Source organism: Thermomyces lanuginosus (assembly GCF_041956635.1).
Source record: "Thermomyces lanuginosus strain ATCC 200065 unplaced genomic scaffold VTN49scaffold_28, whole genome shotgun sequence".
Lineage (NCBI taxonomy): Eukaryota > Fungi > Ascomycota > Eurotiomycetes > Eurotiales > Trichocomaceae > Thermomyces > Thermomyces lanuginosus.
This window is the reverse complement of record NW_027192362.1, coordinates 444,730-462,192: the sequence shown is the minus strand read 5'-3', so window position 1 is coordinate 462,192 and position 17,463 is coordinate 444,730. Positions and strand designations below refer to the sequence as shown.

General features: G+C 52.7%; 7 protein-coding genes across 7 annotated transcripts; 3 read left to right on the top strand and 4 right to left on the bottom strand.

Moving 5' to 3' along the window:
- Window positions 1-65: 65 nt before the first annotated feature.
- On the bottom strand, window positions 66-4,039 carry VTN49DRAFT_3283 (uncharacterized protein; the record flags this gene model as incomplete). Its single annotated transcript, XM_069411102.1, has 2 exons — window positions 66-952; window positions 1,018-4,039. The coding sequence occupies 2 exons, from the start codon at window positions 4,037-4,039 to the stop codon at window positions 66-68; spliced, it is 3,909 nt and encodes a 1,302-aa protein (XP_069268561.1).
- A 30-nt stretch (window positions 4,040-4,069) lies between these two features.
- VTN49DRAFT_3282 (uncharacterized protein) lies at window positions 4,070-4,548 on the bottom strand (the record flags this gene model as incomplete). The annotated part of the gene is made up of 3 exons (XM_069411101.1): window positions 4,070-4,250; window positions 4,376-4,457; window positions 4,506-4,548. 3 exons carry the CDS (start codon window positions 4,546-4,548, stop codon window positions 4,070-4,072), a joined length of 306 nt encoding a protein of 101 aa, XP_069268560.1.
- A 2,451-nt stretch (window positions 4,549-6,999) lies between these two features.
- VTN49DRAFT_3281 (uncharacterized protein) lies at window positions 7,000-8,990 on the bottom strand (the record flags this gene model as incomplete). The annotated part of the gene is made up of 5 exons (XM_069411100.1): window positions 7,000-7,152; window positions 7,230-7,824; window positions 7,889-8,603; window positions 8,672-8,865; window positions 8,926-8,990. 5 exons carry the CDS (start codon window positions 8,988-8,990, stop codon window positions 7,000-7,002), a joined length of 1,722 nt encoding a protein of 573 aa, XP_069268559.1.
- Window positions 8,991-9,443: 453 nt separating this feature from the next.
- On the top strand, window positions 9,444-10,601 carry VTN49DRAFT_3280 (uncharacterized protein; the record flags this gene model as incomplete). The annotated part of the gene is made up of 2 exons (XM_069411099.1): window positions 9,444-9,691; window positions 9,749-10,601. 2 exons carry the CDS (start codon window positions 9,444-9,446, stop codon window positions 10,599-10,601), a joined length of 1,101 nt encoding a protein of 366 aa, XP_069268558.1.
- Window positions 10,602-10,974: 373 nt separating this feature from the next.
- On the bottom strand, window positions 10,975-12,289 carry VTN49DRAFT_3279 (uncharacterized protein; the record flags this gene model as incomplete). The annotated part of the gene is made up of 2 exons (XM_069411097.1): window positions 10,975-12,188; window positions 12,241-12,289. The coding sequence occupies 2 exons, from the start codon at window positions 12,287-12,289 to the stop codon at window positions 10,975-10,977; spliced, it is 1,263 nt and encodes a 420-aa protein (XP_069268557.1).
- Window positions 12,290-13,585: 1,296 nt separating this feature from the next.
- On the top strand, window positions 13,586-15,152 carry VTN49DRAFT_3278 (uncharacterized protein; the record flags this gene model as incomplete). The annotated part of the gene is made up of 10 exons (XM_069411096.1): window positions 13,586-13,663; window positions 13,721-13,752; window positions 13,820-13,905; window positions 13,974-14,135; window positions 14,195-14,217; window positions 14,282-14,319; window positions 14,376-14,516; window positions 14,572-14,821; window positions 14,882-15,051; window positions 15,119-15,152. 10 exons carry the CDS (start codon window positions 13,586-13,588, stop codon window positions 15,150-15,152), a joined length of 1,014 nt encoding a protein of 337 aa, XP_069268556.1.
- A 1,476-nt stretch (window positions 15,153-16,628) lies between these two features.
- Window positions 16,629-17,344, top strand: VTN49DRAFT_3277 (uncharacterized protein; the record flags this gene model as incomplete). Its single annotated transcript, XM_069411095.1, has 5 exons — window positions 16,629-16,665; window positions 16,717-16,855; window positions 16,908-17,106; window positions 17,219-17,279; window positions 17,334-17,344. 5 exons carry the CDS (start codon window positions 16,629-16,631, stop codon window positions 17,342-17,344), a joined length of 447 nt encoding a protein of 148 aa, XP_069268555.1.
- Window positions 17,345-17,463: the final 119 nt, after the last annotated feature.

The following is a 17,463-nucleotide window of genomic DNA, read 5'->3' as shown; positions in this document are numbered from 1 at the left end:
ATAAGCCACTCCAAGAATACACTCAATGATATGCTCCAGCCTAAACACCCAAACATGACTTCCTGCTAGAACCCCTTGAATGGATCAGAAAATGTTATACTCCCGTCGTCGGACCGCGACATGTCCAGATCCGGCCACAGGCCTCCTTCGTGCTTTCTTCGGCGCTGGTATGCTATTTGCCGGGCGTCATCTCGGTCGACAAAAGCCTCCATCCGGACGGTGCCCACGGCGTCAAAGTAGTTGCCCGTGCTGACGCTCGACGGGCCACTGGCCTCGGAGGTCCTTCGGCTGCCCATAGCCGTCGTGATCGGATACGTGTCTGAGGATCCAGCCGTCGTCGTGCTATATGGCGAGGGCAGCGGCGCGAACGGTGAGTAACTTCGAAATCCATTACTATTATAATTATGATTATGATGCGGTTGCGGTCCTGGTGGCGGCGGGGCCGGTCCTGATGCCGGCACCCGTGGAGTCGTGTTGCTGCGTTTCCGCGTATGTCCTGCATACCGCGGTACATTCGGCGGATCCGCCGGCTCGCCGATTGAATCGACGGGTTCTGCCATGCCACCTCCTTCGCCGGGGTACTCAGGCACCGGGACCGGTGGCCCTCCAAAAGTCCGCTTGCTCCCCGGTTGCGGGCGCGGCTTCCCCTTAGCTACCCGGATCGAGTCACGGATGGGATTCCGTCGCAGCGTGGCCGTCGGCGGCCGCGTAGCGTTGTATTCCTCTTGTGGAACTGGAGGCAAGGACGCAAGGTCATTGAGCCCCAGGGATGAATGACTCAGGAACGACAACGCCGTCAACCACACGTAGTGACGTTCGAGCGTCAATGCGGTAAACTTAAGTGCCCGCTGCGGTGTCAAAATGAGAATGGATCTATTGAAATGCTTGCCTTGCACAGCCCCCTTCGGAAGTGGCGTGTCGTCCTTGACATCCAGCACGGATTGGATCGTCACTAGCCATGTTACATTAGCGTCTCCTCAGCCAGTATTTCGGGATTGTTAGAATTAGAGAACTCACGCTTGCGACCGCTCTTGCCGAGCAGCGCAGGGCCGCTCGTCGGCTGCTTGCTGCTCCACATCACGGCTCGTTCGTAGGGCGCCAGCCACACCCATCGTCGATGGCGCACCCCGGAGCTCGTTATGTTCGCTGACACCTCATCGGTACTCTTGCCTTCCCAGCTGTCTTTGGCGTCTGTCTTACCAAACGACTTCCGCCGTCGGACGTATTTATACATCCACTCTCCAACCATCGTCTGCGCAATCGCATCCACAACGCTGGTCGGATGCACCGAGCCCGTTAGTACCTCCTCCCGACTCTGAGAGTGAATTGAAGAGGACGCCGTGCGGCTCGTTGCCATCGTCCGCGCCGACCGCTTCGTCCGCGGGACTGGAATGTCGTCCGGCAGTTGCGGGCTGTCGTCGGGCGCGTACGACGATGTCGACAGCGCCGGCGGCGACCGGGTTCGATTGCTCGCTGTATCTTGCTGCATGGTCGCAGCGGATCGCACCTTGCGTAAAGTTAGCTGTCGAGTGAGTCGTCGATTACCTTGCTCCGACCCATATCGACTGCTTCCACTATATGGTGTCGGGCTTGGACTTTGCGCCCCGTCACTGGCGCTCGTCGGGATCTTTCTCGAGCTGAGACGTACAGGGACGGGGAATGGCGGCCGGGTAACTGCGGGCGAGCCACCTTCGAACGGCTCGCTCGGACTCCGGGGTCGTGCCCGTTGATGAGCCGTTGCCCCGTTCGATATCAACGTGCTGCGGCGGATATCAGCCTGCTTCGACGAGGAGCCCATCTTACGAGACGCTTTGCGGGTCGGGGCAGGTCGAGTCCGCACCAAGGACGCGGGCATTTCCGAGTCAGTCTCATCGATCTCTGGCAGCGAATTCTTCTCGTCAACACTCGACCGACGAATCTTCTTGGTCGGACGCCTAGCGAACGAAGGCCGCGGCCGGGACGGCAACTCATCTTCGCTTGGCATGCCCGTCGTACTCTCCCGCTCTTCATCACTGGGATTGTCATCAAATCCTGCGAAGAGACTACTGCTCCGGAGTGGGCGCCTGATATCGGACGAATCATTTTTGGCCAGAGGTCCATTGTCATTGTTTCCTGGATACGCCTGCACGATGTCAGATTGCTTTCCTTTGTCGGGCGCGGTGGTCCGCTCTGGTATCTCAACCGGCGGCTTCAGAGGCTTGCGATGTGGAGACCGCGGAGGGGGTGCAATAAAAGGCATCTGTGGGATGTCGGTGGATTCCTCTTTTGCCGGCGGCTGATCATTGATTGCAGACGGAAGTAAGCTTGCCGGCAGTTTGACGAGTCGTTTGTCAACCCGAATTTCCTCCGTTTGCATGGCAATTGAACGCACATCTCGGGAAAGTTCGATGTCTGTTTGACTCGACGCGTTCTTCATGTTGGGCGGCAGGACCACACTCGAACTTGGGGAAGTAGGTTCGGATGCTGGCGGATGAATGGCGATCATCGGGATGGGCGGCGGTGTTTGCGCCTTGGGCCGGACTTCTTCCAGTGGCTCCGTCTGTGTAGATACTGATACCATAGGGACGGAGACCACAGACCGGAATGATTCGCCCTCAAGACCAGAAGACCTTTCTGGGCTGAAGTTGCGAGCTGATTCTGAAGCCGATTTCGGGGCAGGCTCTGGCGGTTTAGCAACCGCCTGTGAAAGCTCAGGATCCGTTTGACATGAAGTTGATACCGTATCAATCTCCACTGTCCCAATTCCGCGATCCTGCATTTCAGGGCCCAAGATTGCCGGCTCTGATTGGGTTGAAACCTCCCTGACTTCCTCCAAGTCCCTCTCCTTGGCTCGCAGTTCGGGTGAAGGAGGTGGAGTGTACTGAGTACCAACATCCCGGTAATCAACACGGAAGTCCAACTCGTCCCTGTCCCCAGCCGCTGATTCTGCGTCGACCACAGTTGCCTGCTCTATACTTCCTTCCATCGACAATCCCAGGATCTTACGGGCCTTCATAGACATGGCGTACGATACTTGAGACGACATCGAAGCGGGGCGTGTCTCTTGGAACTCATCCATTGTATCCATGGCGTCTTCATCATATTCATCCAGGGCCAGCTCATCCGCCAAGTTGAGGCCATCTGCCTTGCCGCCTTGACCATTGGCGTAGCTCATGGAGAACCGGCCGCTGTTGATCAGGAACGGCTCACCGTCGTGCGTGCTGGCACTTGCTGTACTTGGTCGCCGTCGACCAAATTCAACCCTCGATCGAGGACTAGCAGTATCTGTCGTTGTGTCATCACCTGTGTCGGTGGCCGCAGTGGCCGCGGTGGCGGGCCTGTTGTTCAGACTGCCGACAGCCTGGGCCGCCGCGACCTCGTTTAGGATTGTCTTCAACCGGTTCTCCGCAACATGTAACTTTCGCTGCCAGTTGCGCCGTTCTGCCTCCCATTTGTCGCGGTCGCGTTCCCATAGATTTTGCGTTCGCTCGTTCTCTTCCTCGCGAGCCTTGAGCTTCTTCTGCGTCTGCTCCAGCTTCCTCCGAATGTCTGTGATGTTCTCTACAGCCTCATCTCGCTCCCTGGCAAGGTCGCTAAGCGCGGAGGACGTGCCGCCCTCGAGGAGCTGCATTTGCCGTTTCAATGACCGGTTCTCTTTGGTATGTTTAGCTAGGTTTTCAGACAGATGTTCGTTCTCCGTGCGGATTTCATCGATAGTGGCCTCGAGTGCGTCCATCTCCTTGTTTTTGCTCTCGAGCTCCCTCCGCAAGGAGAGAATCTCCGACACCAAGCTCGCATGGAGGGTCGGAGTAAACCTGCGGGGGTCGAGCGGGGAGATTGTCTCATCCATTGCATAGTCAATAACGGCATGTTCAATTTCCTCGCCGGGAGAAAACTGTTGTACAGGAAAAGATGGCGGAGACGAGGAAATGCCGGGCGACGAATCTCTGCGCCGCGATTGTCGCGACGCAGTCCGGGATGGCGTATGGAAGGGAGCTGGTGACGCCGTTGGCGGATTGTGATCGTCTGTGGACGCGGACGGCGACGTCACTTCGGCCATGGTTTATGGAATCTCACGCTCAAAGAACAATTACCATAATGCACCAGAGAAATACTCTCCCGGCAAACGGGTGCAGATTGGAGAAAATTGGGCCGGGAGCCACGACTGTTTATTTTGGATCGAATCCGAGCCGGACTCTCGCACAGGATGGTCAACGCATGACAGTAGAAATAGGGGATGGGGAAAACAAGCGCGAACTGCAAGATATGAACTACTCAAGAGCCACAGTCAGCATGCTAAACAGGAGACTTCTTGACAGGGACGGTCGGGACACGACAATTGAACCCGCAATCTGCCGATTCATGCCACCAGGGGAATAGGGGGAAGAGTCCGCACCTGATTATCACGCTGCGATTGCTCAACAACACAGCATGAACGCCGCTAGCAGGAACAAAATCGTTCAGAGGAGCGAGTGTCCCTGAATCTGTCTACAGAAATCAAGTACAGTACGTAAGTAGATTCTTACGAGCAGCAGCTGGGGAGACCCAGAGAGTAGAGCTGTGCGGCATCCCCTCTGCGTCTCAGGAACCTCATGCGGCCCGAGAGTTTGGAATGGGATCTGCTTTAGCCTTGGACGGTTTAGACTCCTTGGACGGTCTAGCACTCTAGCTTCATGTCTCCAGCGAGTCCAGCGGAAGCTTGGGACTCACTCGATCGGTCAAGGTGGGTCGCGTTGGTGCATTCGCATGCCCAAGAGTTTGTCCAGTCAGACTGTCGGTTTTCCGTCTCCTTTTTCTGTTTTTTTTTTGCTCTGTCTGCCTTTCTTTTTGGACGAGTCAAATTGTGTATTTCCAGCTTGTGCGGGGCTAGTTCACGGCCTAAACCAAGATCGTGTAAGTCAACGACGCAAAGCGCCTCTACGGAAAAGAGAGGCGACGCCGAGGGCCTAATAAAGTTACCCACCATGGATCCCAGTCCGGATAGTTCCCCCTGAGTTTTTCCTCAATGTTTCCATCGCCCCATTCCTACTCTCCGAGACAGGAACGAGGGAAATTTCAAATTTGGAAAATGCTACCACATTGCAACCGAGCTGAATGGGCGTGCTTCCGGTTACTGCGCGATTGAGTCCAGGGTCGGGCGTATGGAGGTGATCTAGTTGATGTGGAGGGGAGGGGAGCGGGACTATGCAACGGTCAATCGATCATCCACTGCATATCAGGCCAGGCCGCACGGTGCAAGAATCAGAGCCAATGAGGGCGACCGTAGAACACTGGTTGGTGACGGCCGAAGAAAATATGGTCATGGCGTTTTGCATGGCGGTTCGGGTGCAGGACTCCGTATGCCGTTTCGTTTCTTTGCTTTTTTCTCTTTTTTTGCAGTTGGGCAAAGTTCACTAGGCTAACTTAATTCGTGACAGCCGACGAAAAACAGGGACCCCCGGACGCGTACGGGTACACAGGCGGCGTCCTCGTTGTACGAACATTGAAAAACTCGGTGCGAGAGGAAACAAACTTTTTCACGATATCGCTGCATAGTGTACTTCGTATTTCAGGAGATATTTGTCAACCTTGGATGGCTGGCCTTCACGGCGAATAAACCTAACAGGCGAGGTGTCTTCTGATGAAGGGGAGGGCTTCCAAGTCGCGGCTGGCCCATCACAGTGTCCGACTTCACTTCGGATTATGTAATCTGTCCACGCTCCAGGTCTCGGTCCGGCCCATTTGGACCAGACCAGGATTATCCACGGCTGAAACGTTGGATTATCTTGTCGCCTTGTGACAGGCAATCAGATGTTTCATGAATAGTTATTTAAGATCATCTCCGAAGATCAAATAGATCGGCTGTCCCACTGGGGCCACGCCGCACGCAGTTTCTGATGACTGATGACGTACGAGTACTCTTGTAATTTCTCGAGCAGTCGGTTATTCCAATGAGGGAGATAGAGTTGCCCTCCTCCGCATGATACCAAAGCTGACAGAGACAATACGGTATGAGCATGTACAGGCACGAAGTGGTCACGCACAGCTCGTTAATTTTTCCGTGGATCCAAATCTGACCCGAGATTGGAGGCAGACCTGTTAATTATAAAGAACACCAGACATTGAGCGAAACACACCTATGATGATCTGAAAGGATCAACAAAAATGCTCCTGAAGATTAATTTAGAAGCAACCGACATGTCCTGAGTTAACGCACTCAGTACATGAATCCTAACCCGGTTTTTCTCCGAGTAAAAGCGGGAAACGCGGGAACGTGAATGTCAACGACAGGGTCTTCCAAGCCGGACAGTGGATGGGACTGGCCGATGACACTGTAAATGCCGGCGCTGGTATACGTCGGTCACAAACCTCAAAATTTCGATTGGAGATGCAGAATTTCCGATCTGTCACCTAGTTAACGATCTCGGCATAAAAAAACAATGCACTCCGAAGACGTTAATGCTGGATAATCGAGACCGCTCGGAGCTCAGTGACCAACAACTGACCGAGACTAGTAGACAGGGGTTCCGCCGTCAGGGGTTTATGCAGCGTGGCTGCCAGCTGTCAGGAACGAAGTCTCCTGCATTCCGATTCGCGGTTGAGTGGGCATAACGGCCGGGGTTCATAAACTTCGAATAAACTAACTTGACTATTGTCAAAGTGAGTGGCTGAGAGATGGCGGTTAGCTTCTTAGGTTATTCGCGGTTGCGGTTCCTGCCAAGCCTGGACCGAACAAAGTTGCAGCCAAGGAAAGAGGGCACCAGTGGACTGGATGGAGAAATTAGGGCAAGAGCGGAAGAGGTGAGAAAATTCTCCTGCCAGAGAGCCGTGCCACTCCTACCTGTCAACGCGGAGAACATCTTATGGAGGGTTACTACGAATCGACTGAAAATGAGAGATTCATGTCCAGAAACCTCCGAACTGTAATTTTATACAACGACCATTTACGCCAAAAGAATGCCACAATCCAGAACTTGCGATAATTCATTGCAACAACTAGTATCATCTCATCATGCACATCAACAATCCCATGACAAAGGATCACCGACCCATCCGAATAACACCCGCAGCGACCAGTTTCTGAATATTCGCCCGCACATGGGCATTCTTCATGTGCTCCTGCAGAGCTGCCGGGTCGCTCTTGGCCTGCTGCAGGATGCTCTGCATGACTGGATCTTGGAGGATGGACATGATCTGGAGAACCCATTAGCAACCGATTCGCGATCGAAGCCGGGAGGAATTTGCAAGAAAATCGATTTCAGGCGGCTTACCTCTGGGTCATTCTGAATCCGCTTCGCCGTCTCCTCTTCCGTCTCCCCGGCGCGAGCGGCGTATTGTGCATCAAACACTTTCTGCTGCTGCTGCTCGATTTCTCGTGTGTGCGCGTTGTTGGTGTCGTGCTCAGAAGCCGCAGTCAGCGCGTCCAGAGCCTTATTGTACTCCTTCATCGCCAGAAGAGCCTGCGACTTGCGCACGTATGCCCGAATGAAATTCGGATCGCGCTTGATCGCCTCATCGCAGTCCTGCACCGCTTGCGGGAAGGCCATTAGTTTGATCAGGGCCGCAGCGCGGTTCGAGTAGCCGCGCGGGTCATCCGGTGCCCGCTTGGTCATCTCCGTGAACGCATCCACGGCGCCTGGCCAGTCGCCCTCCTGGAACTTCTTCTGGCCAAGCTCACGAGCTTTCTCGGCCTCCTCCGGGTTGATGTAGGCATCACGCTCCGCCTTGATCTTAGCCTTTTCCGCGGCACGCAGCTTAGTCAGGATATCACCAGTTCGGTGTTCCGTAAGAGACTTGTTGTAGTACTCAATTGCCTGGTCCAGATTCCCAAGCTTTTCGTATGCAGATCCAATACGGCCAAACGACCTGCGAGAGAAATCCTGTCAGTTGCTTGCATGGATCAACGCAGGAACTGCTAGAGGATACATACTTGGCAATGGTCTTGAAGTCAGCCCGCAACTCACGTCCCTCCGTGACAGCCTTCTGGCAAATCTCGATGGCACCCTCATAGTCACCCTTCTCAAATTTCGCCGCACCGATGTTGTTCAAGTACGTGACGTCCTTGTTCAGTTCCCATGCCTTCTCGTAATGCTCGATGGCTTCGTCAAACTGCCGCTTCTTGTAGAGATCGTTACCAATCTTCTTCTCGGCATCGCCCGCTTCTTGAGCCTTCTTCTTCGCAATGGTCTCTTCATCCTCGGGCTCCGGCTCGGGTTCAGGTTCTGGCTCCTTCTTTGGCTCCTCCGCCCGCGGCTGAGCGTCTGGCATAGGTGTATCTTGTTCGCCCGCTGGCCCGGCGCCACCCGGAAATTGCATATCAATCCCGAGCAGCACGCTCATGACCTGGAGGAATCGCGGATCACGGAGTGCCTCGCCGATGTTATTCGGGTTCTCCTTCAATTTCATGAGCTTCGACATGAAATCGCTGTCTGCCAGAAGTGCCGAAGTCTTGGGATTGCTGGCAAGCTTCTGGAAGAGTTGCGGGTCCTTGAAGATGCCTCCAATGCCCGCGGTCGGGTCGCCTTGGAAGCCATCGGCCCTAGCCTCGGCGTCAATGGCCCGCTTGACTGCATTGAGGCCGGACTTGAACTGTTCATTGTCGGGCTCAAGTTTCACGGCCTGCTCATAAGCATCGAGAGCAGTGACTGCACAAAGTTAGTTTCCTCCAGAAAGTTCAGAACGAGAGAAGGGAACAAATAAACGGACAGCGTACCCAAGTCACCCAACCCTCGAGCAGCGGCACCTTTCCGACTCCAACCCTTGGCCCAATCGGGCTTCAACTCGGTGGCTTTGTTTGCATCATCAAGTGCCTTTTGATATTCCGACTGTGCCGCATACACTGCCGAACGGTTCGAATAGAGGATATGGTTGTTTGGTTCAATGGCTATAGCCTGGGTGAACTTGTCACTGGCCGAAATGGTGAGTGAGAGTTCCCTTGTATGGTGCAATGCGGGGAGAAAGACTCACATGGCCGTAGCATAATCCTTCGCTGAGAAGGCTTTGTTGCCCTCTGCCTTCAGCGCGTCCGCCATGCCGATATCGTTTCACTCAAGGTGCAGACGTCGAAAGAGAGATTCAAACTTGCAAGCTCACGGCACTCTTCAAAGAATCGGCACAGTTAAGTCTGGCCCGTTGGAGCTTCTGGAAATTTCGAGCTCCGAGAGAGCTTCTGGTGGGGAGACCAGTGGACACCTAAGGCAGATACTGTTTCATGCCTGATCTCTCAGGCCAGAAACTCAGGGCCCACTCCAACTTCCATCCCACTTTTTGACTCTGGGACTGATGGCAGAAAACCAGCTCACCGCCTTTAGAAACGCAGAATTTCATCAACGGCGAAGTGACTTGACAGACTACAGTTGGTGCGAGCAATCGCCATGAGATAATGGTGCTCGCGGACCGAGTTTAACTGGAATATGACCGCTGTAAAAATACTCGAACCCGCCTGACTCACACACCAGCTGGATCGGTGACTCCGAACAATCATCATGGCCACCGCGGGGCGCAGCACCGAGGAGCTGGCCTCGGAGCTGTACGAGCAATGCCAGAACAAGTTCTCCACGGCCCATCTATTCTATCAGGAAGATCTCCTGAATTTGGGCGTAATCCCCAACCGCAATGTGGAGCTACTGCTGGCCTGCGTCCAGTCCCTGGTCGAGCGCAATTTGTTTCGGATGCATGAGGACCGGGACAATCGTTTAGCATGGAAACTCATTTCGCAGGAAGATGCCGAGAGGTAAGACAGCAGCCGCAAGTAGAAGAGTTGCAGTCACTTACAACGTCATGCCTGCAGGATCTCGAGTCTCAATGAAAACGAACGCATTGTCTACAACGTCATTCATTCCACCGGACGAACAGGCATTTGGATTCGCCCACTTGGCAAAAGAACCAATCTGCACAAATCGAACCTTGACAAAGCGCTCAAGTCTCTTGAATCAAAGAACTACATTAAATCGGTTCACAATGTCCGATTTCCAGGTCGAAAAGTGTACATGCTGGCAGATCTGGCGCCGGCGGAGGACGTGACGGGTGGCGCGTGGTTTACAGATGGTGTCCTGGATGCCGAATTCATTGGTGTGCTATCGGATTACATTGAATATCACATCAGCAAACACAGCTGGTATGAGGTGCCGTCATCGCAGAAGCTAGGCGGGGCCAAACGCCAAAAGCTCAACAGCGGGGAGGCTGCCACCGTTGACAAGTCCGATACACCAACGACAACATCTACTGAGAAGCGATACTTGCCGTATCCGGCAGGATATAAACACTATCCGTCCGTCAGCGATATCACCGCTGAAGTCAACAAAGTAGGCATCACGCCCGTCAAACTGGACGAAGGCAGCGTCGCTCAGCTGCTGCGGATGCTCTGCTATGACAACAAACTGATCCCTATAAATAACGAAACCAACTTCAGAGCCGTCCAGAAACCGCCAGACACAGCTCTCGGCCGCAAGAAACGATCCGGCGATAAGTCTGGCGAGGCCGTGTCGAATTCAGCTCTAGAAAGCTTCATCGGGAAAAACGGCTTGACAGAAGCACCTTGCGGGCAATGTCCAGTATTCAAGCTCTGTCAACCCGGCGGTGCGGTCAATCCAGAAAATTGCGAGTATTTTGATACCTGGCTTGAGAAGGTGTTAGGTTTCTGAACATAGAAATCGGCTCGTGTTCCATGTTCAGTTGCATGTCATCACGGGAAGTCCTATTAGAGTCGCATCGATGGTTGGGACATTTGCATAGCGGTGGAGTTTGTTCTTTTCGGGTGCGTGGCCGGTTATTAAAAACAAACACCTGGGTTGGGTTGGGAACGTCTAGTTCGTCATGGATTTTGGTCTTGACCTTCAGAATTCGATTTGAGTGTCAGGGATTTGGAGGCATTCTTGTTTGTGTTGTACAGTATCGCATAGAAAAATACATTTCATTTCCTGGGGTATTTTTGTCACAAACCCGATCTAAGTCTACAAACCCAAACGCCATGACCCGAACCACCCTTAATAAACCCATCATGATAAATCACCAAACTCACTTGCCGAGATTTGCCCGACACTCATCGCAGTACCAGGATCCCACAGGCTCGCGCGTCAATCCGACACACTTCCAATGGAACCACTCATACGGGCAATTCTCATTATCACAGGCCACCATATCGCCATGGCTGACGCTGCGACAAGTACAGTACACCTTGGAATCCTCCCCGGCTTCATCCTCTTCCTCAAATTCCTCGTCTGACTCGTAACGGCGACGACGTGACACGCTCACGCTGTCCGACTCGGAGATGTCCGCGCTGCTGAGCGCAGACTCGTCCTCATCGTCGTCGGCACCGACCACCGACGACGGGGACTTCTTCTTGACATGTCCTCCGACACTCGATGAGCGCTTGACCGTGCCGGACTTGAGCTTGCGGACCTGTTGGTGAGGCGCGACTTTCTTCGTCACGGCTTTTTTGCTGGTCCCGCCGCCCGTCCGTGGGCCAGCACTGCCCGCCCGGCTGGAGGAAACAGGCGTACTGGCCTTTGGAGTCCCTGGTCCGAGGGAGGACTGCCGGAGGTTCGAGGGCGCAGTGCCAGTGGTGCTCAAGGACGTGTTCAGCCGCCGGCGCTTCGTGTCCACCGCTCCCGCGGACGATTCGCGCTGGCGTTGCTGAAGATGTGACGCTGCTGCCGACGGCGTCGAGGGTGCCGAGGCGCGAACCGGCGTCTGCGAAGACGAAGGCACCTGCGTCATGCTCGCCGACCGGGAAACATTGGGGATGGGCCTTTGCGCCGCAGCGACCGCTCCGTTCGCGTTCCCCGGCGTCGCAGACAGCGGCGAGTAGGCCCCGGACACCGCATCAGCCGCAGCCGCATTGTCTGGGAAGAAGGGCTTGGGCGGCTGGCCGTTTTGCTGCTTGTTATCGAACAGCGACGGCAGCGGCGGGTCATTCGACAGCACACCATCGCGAATCAAATCGCGGATCTTAATATCAAGCTTCTTGATCTGTCGGTCAAGCAACACGCAAGCTTTCTCGCTAAGCTGGATCTTTTCATCCTGTATTTCCCGGCATTTATCCAGACTCTGTAAGATGGCCTTGCTGTACTGCTCTTCCTTTGGGTTCGGCGTGAGACTGCCGTTCAGTTTGATGAATTTCTGCAAGCTGCTATCGCGCGAGTTGATTGTCGCGCGATGTTCTTGGATGATCTTGTCCTTGGCCTGGATTTCTTCCATCAAATGGGTGATCTCCGCGGGGAGATTGGCGACTACCAATCCGCGTCAGCTACGCGGCCAGAGAGACTCGTTTGACTGACTTACCATCATGAATGAATTGTTCGAGGACTGTAGCACAGTCCTCAGCGGCCATGGCTGTAGATTTGTAATGAGTATCTCCTCATAGGCATCAATTCTTTCAGCCTCCCTTGTTAGGATCTGGCCAAGCCAGCGCCGCGGAAGTCCGCTGTGGCGTCGTAAGAGTATATCACGTGATCATGTTTGACCCTGACGAACTGCCGACTCGCAGCTGAGCGGCTCTCCCAGGAGGCCTAAAATAGTCCCTCAGGTATGCTCATGGACCCGGACAAGTTCTGGAAAGACTACTCCGTATGAATACGAAGCACTTAATTATTCCAGTATTGCACAGGAATTGAGGGGATGTGAGTTACGGGGAATAGCATCTGAGGTGACAATGACTGAGAAGGAGGCCGACTAGTAGAGTACTAGGTGTTAGGACTAAATCGTTCACCCGATGCCCATTGACGCCAAAGAAAGTATTGCAGCACATGGACAATCACAGGTCGAGCGAGCCGAGCTTTATCGACTCTTCTGGCACCAAGGTCTCAACACAGAGAATGCTCGGGTTATGCCTACCAAGTCATTATTTAACGGTTAGCAGGAAATGTGACACGTCAGAACGGACTACGGGAGTTCTAAGACGAAGCTTCATAAACTTCGCTCCTCGAGGGATGAGCACGGTCTCGACCTCCATACGCATGGACAGCCCCCACCGCAAATACAGCACGGACCTCTGGCGGACTTGCTGGAAGAGTAGCAGAAACTTCGAGTCTCGACGGAAGTCAAAGGTCTTCTGTTCGAAAGAACATCATCAGTTCGTCGCGCAGTTGTTGAGTTCAATCGTTGACGGGGTTGTGAGTCCTATCACCAGTGGCTGGTGAGGGAACGTGTTCAAATTGCCAAAGATCCTCCTTTGACGATGGGGCATGGTGGACAAGACTCGGTCTACGGGTAGGTTAGGTTTCGGTCCGGGGAAGCAAAGAGGGGTCCGGCCGGTAGCGCTGATTGGCAGATCCATAGAGTGACTTGCAAATGAACGTGCAGAATGCCACGACCAATCCGGGCCTGTCAGTGTATTGTGATCCAGGTTGAATACTTCCAAAGTATGAAATGCTCAACCTGGTGATTAAAATTCGCGCGTTGGACTTCGCACAGACTGAGCCCGACGCAGAGAGGTAAAAACCGAACGAGCGCTCAGACTCGGAAACACTTACATGCGCCCAAAAAGCCCGCCACCTGTCACCGCGCGAAAAAAGTTCTGCTTATAAAACACGAACTCCATACTCGTACGGAGTACATTTTTAGGGCTTCTTAACTTGTGATCAGTCAAACATCAATCTCCCTGGAATCAGCGAAAAACCATTCCACCATGACGGAAACGTCCGCTCAGGAACAGACAACCACAAACACCAACCGTACCCCGGTCAATGTTGAGGTCGACAACTCGGTACGATATCCCCCCACGGCGGGACATCAAAGCAGGTTGCTTACTTGAGTCGCATAGTATGAGAACGACTCGTCTTATGGCGATGAACTGTAGGCAATGTGACGCTATGGCTCTCTGAATGTCAAAGCATACTTACGCACGTTCGTCGACAAATAGATCGTCATACAGCGCGTCGCTGACCTCGTCGGTGCTCGATTATCGCCATGAGAATGGCCGTCGCTACCATAAATTCCGCGATGGGTGTAGGAGCTGACGCCTTCCTGCCTTGCAATCCAAGATCTGTTAAACTGATCGGCACCTACCTTTCTAGCGTACCTGCTTCCCAACGACGAACCGGAAAACGACCGCCTGGACATGTTGCACGAGCTTTCTCTCCAGCTATTGCACCGCAAACTCTACCTGGCACCGATCAAGAATCCGCAGCGCGTAATCGACCTGGCAACTGGGACAGGTATCTGGGCCATTGATTTTGGTAAGTTCATATTTCGTCGGGTTTGGCCGCCACAGGATACAGATGCTGACTCATCGTAGCGGACGAACACCCCCAGGCAGAGGTAGCCAATATTATCTGGAGCGATCGCAGATGGACAGAATGCTGAGGCCGAATGTTTGTTCCAGGTGATTGGTTGTGACTTGAGCCCGATCCAGCCGACTCTGTCAGTCTGACCTAAGAATTCATCATTGAAGCCGCTCCACTGACGGGTATTGGCAGTGTTCCTCCGAACGTGAAGTTCCTGATCGACGACATTGAATCGGAATGGGCATATGAAAACGAACAGTTTGATTTTATTCACGCGCGAACCCTAATTATCTCGATCAGAGACTTTGGAAAGCTGCTCAAGCAGTGCTATCAGTATGCAATCTGAACTTTTCCCTGTCTTCTTTCTTAACTTTCTAATGAAAAACAGGTCAGTGAAGCCGGGCGGCTGGGTTGAATTCCAGGACTGGGACGGTTACCCCTATTCGGAAGACGGTAGTCTCAAAGGCACTGGGATCCAACGGTATTATAACGAAGTCTACGGCGCGTTCGAAGAGGCCGGCTACGAGGTCCGCCCTGGGCCAAAGCTGGAGCAGTGGTTCAAAGACGCTGGCTTCGTGAACATCCATGTGGAGAAGTTTGTCATTCCCTATGGCGTCTGGCCAAAGGACCGCCATCTCGTCAGTGTCCCCTTGTTTTCAGACCGCAGTAAAGAACTTAGCACTGACCACTCCATACAGAAGAAAGTCGGTGCCTGGAACCAGACCCAAGGCGAAGCGAACGGCTTCGAGGGCGCAGCCATGGCCGCTTTAACTCGTTTCAAGCAGTGGACCAAAGAGGAGGTTATAGTTCTTGCCAGTCAAGCCCGCGCCGATGGCCGGAGGCGCGACATTCACATGATGTTCGACTTGTGAGTATCCCCGTAGCACTCAAGGAACCTCACTTGACGCAAAGCTGACGATGAGTGACGCTCGTAGCTATGTTGTCTATGGCCAGCATCCCGTGGATTGACCGAGGTGAAATTTGGAATGAACAACACATATGATATGCAGAAGATTGTGTAGACGATGATCTTGAGAAATTTGAATTATGACGTACCGAGTCGTCTTTGAAGCTATCCTCGCACGCAGGTGCACTTGTATAAAGTTCCCCAGAGGATTAGGGAAAGATCTAAAGATGCATGCGACGATTTCCACACCGTGGCCTGTTACGTGGACTCCTTCGATTTGATGTGTGTCGAGACCACTGTAACCCCGTGAGATCCGAGAACATTCCCTGAGCTCTCCTGCTCTATCGAATATTCAAGAGGATGAACTGAATGAGATTCAGCGAATTCGAGAGCAGATATCGAACAGAAAGGCCAGTGAATCAAACGAAGAATCTAGGTCAATGGCTGGTCCTAGCGATCTTCAGCCTGACTCACAGTCATTTTGCAATGCATGATGGACAGAAGTGAAAAATGAAGGATGATCTGGATCCCTGCTCTATCTCGGTCTCATCCTGGCAATGATCCACGTGACTTTTCGGTTTAACTTTCTGCCCCGTACGTTCCGCACTTCGTTCCTTGTTCTTAGAGTGATCTGTGTACTTTGATAACAACTGCACCAAGTGCTTCCACCATTGAATGCCCAAAAATCGCGTCTTGGTCTGTCAAATTTCAAAGTCCGCTTTGCTACATCTCATAAGCCTCAAACACATCTCGACAGACATGCGGGCCGTCCTAGCATGGCAATGTTTCCAGTCTTGCCGCCAGCGTTCCAAGTACCGAACTATCAAACAGGCAGACCCTTGTATTACCGTCTTATGCTTGTGTCACCGATAAATTCAAAGTACTCGCATGGTCAGGGAACACGGTCAAGATCCTTGGCGACACGGAACTTTCCATGATAGCACATTCGTCTTGAACTAAACTCGGCTTTCATTGTTAGAAGCCGTACAGAGAAGTCTCAACAATGCTTGAGAAGTCAGCCCTGCTGTCTACTGAGCGAGATGAAATCTTCGAAGTGGAACAAAGAACAGGCTGATCACATCACTCTGAGTGCAATAATGGTGCCGTAATTGCAATTACAATGAGCTACGCATCTTAGTCGTGACGAGGACTGTGCTGCTCACAGGCCGAGTAATGTGCGTGAGCAGTTCGAAATACAGAGTCTCAACTTGGCACCAGAAAGGCTGATACATAGTGAATTTGACAATTTGATTACGCTTCTTCGAACCACATGTTAAACGTGACTATGTCCAGTCTCAAAGGTGCACAACACAATCTTGAGAAATTGGGTCATTGTTTGACTAACCCTTTGTCTGGCATGAGTCTTTGTCACGGCTGAGATGCATAGCTCATATATATATATATTGCCATATGATTGCACTCATAGCGATTATCAAGTTTGCCTTCATCTCCCACTCCAAAGATCTACCTCCTCAGGCTCAGTAGACTCCATAGCTCCTAAACACATTGTTCAAAATCACTTCTCAGGAACCTCAATCATGGCTTCGCAAGAACCGTTGAAGATTCTCTCCTTTGGTATGCCTCTCGACGATGGAAACCTGAGATATGCTGCTAACTTGGCTTGAGACGGGTGTGGCCCGGGAGGACTTGCAAACCTTATCCTTCTCGCGAAGATCATGGAGAGGATCCGTGTCGCCAAAGGCCTTGATTATACTCCACGACCGTGCGAGTGTTTTGATTTGATCGGTGGCACAAGCACGGGAGGGTAACACCACTGACTTTACTGCTTGAAAAGGTACGCTGACGACAAGACATAGAATCATTGCAATCATGCTAGGACGGCTCGGCATGTCTGTCGAGGAGTGTATCGAAGCTTATTGCCTTGTAGCCGCGGAGACCCCTGTAATTCAGCGAAAATTGATGGAGCACAATGGTGCCTGGCAAGTCTCTTCTGGTCGAGCACTTGAGAAGGCTATTAGAAGAGCAATCGGAGAATGGTGTCCGGAAACGGAATGCGTCAGTCACTGGAAACAAGACTTCTCAGGTACTCCAACTTGTCGGCACTACATCAGCATGCTATTGTCCAAAGTTACGACTCGTTGGCTTTATAAAAACATGTCTTCGTCAGATGCTACAAATTTTCTGCACAATGAAAGCATGCTCTTTCGCGATAAATCATGCACAAAGACGTACGTGTTTGTTCAGTTGTTTTTGGAGCATATTGACTGATATATTATTCATAGGGTGGTCTTAACATTGACAAAGGACAATATTGATGCTCGCCCGACCCTCTTCAGGACGTACGACACATCCACTGCCTTTGAATCGTGCAAAATTTGGGAAGTAGCACGGGCAGCCGTAGCGACAGGAGGT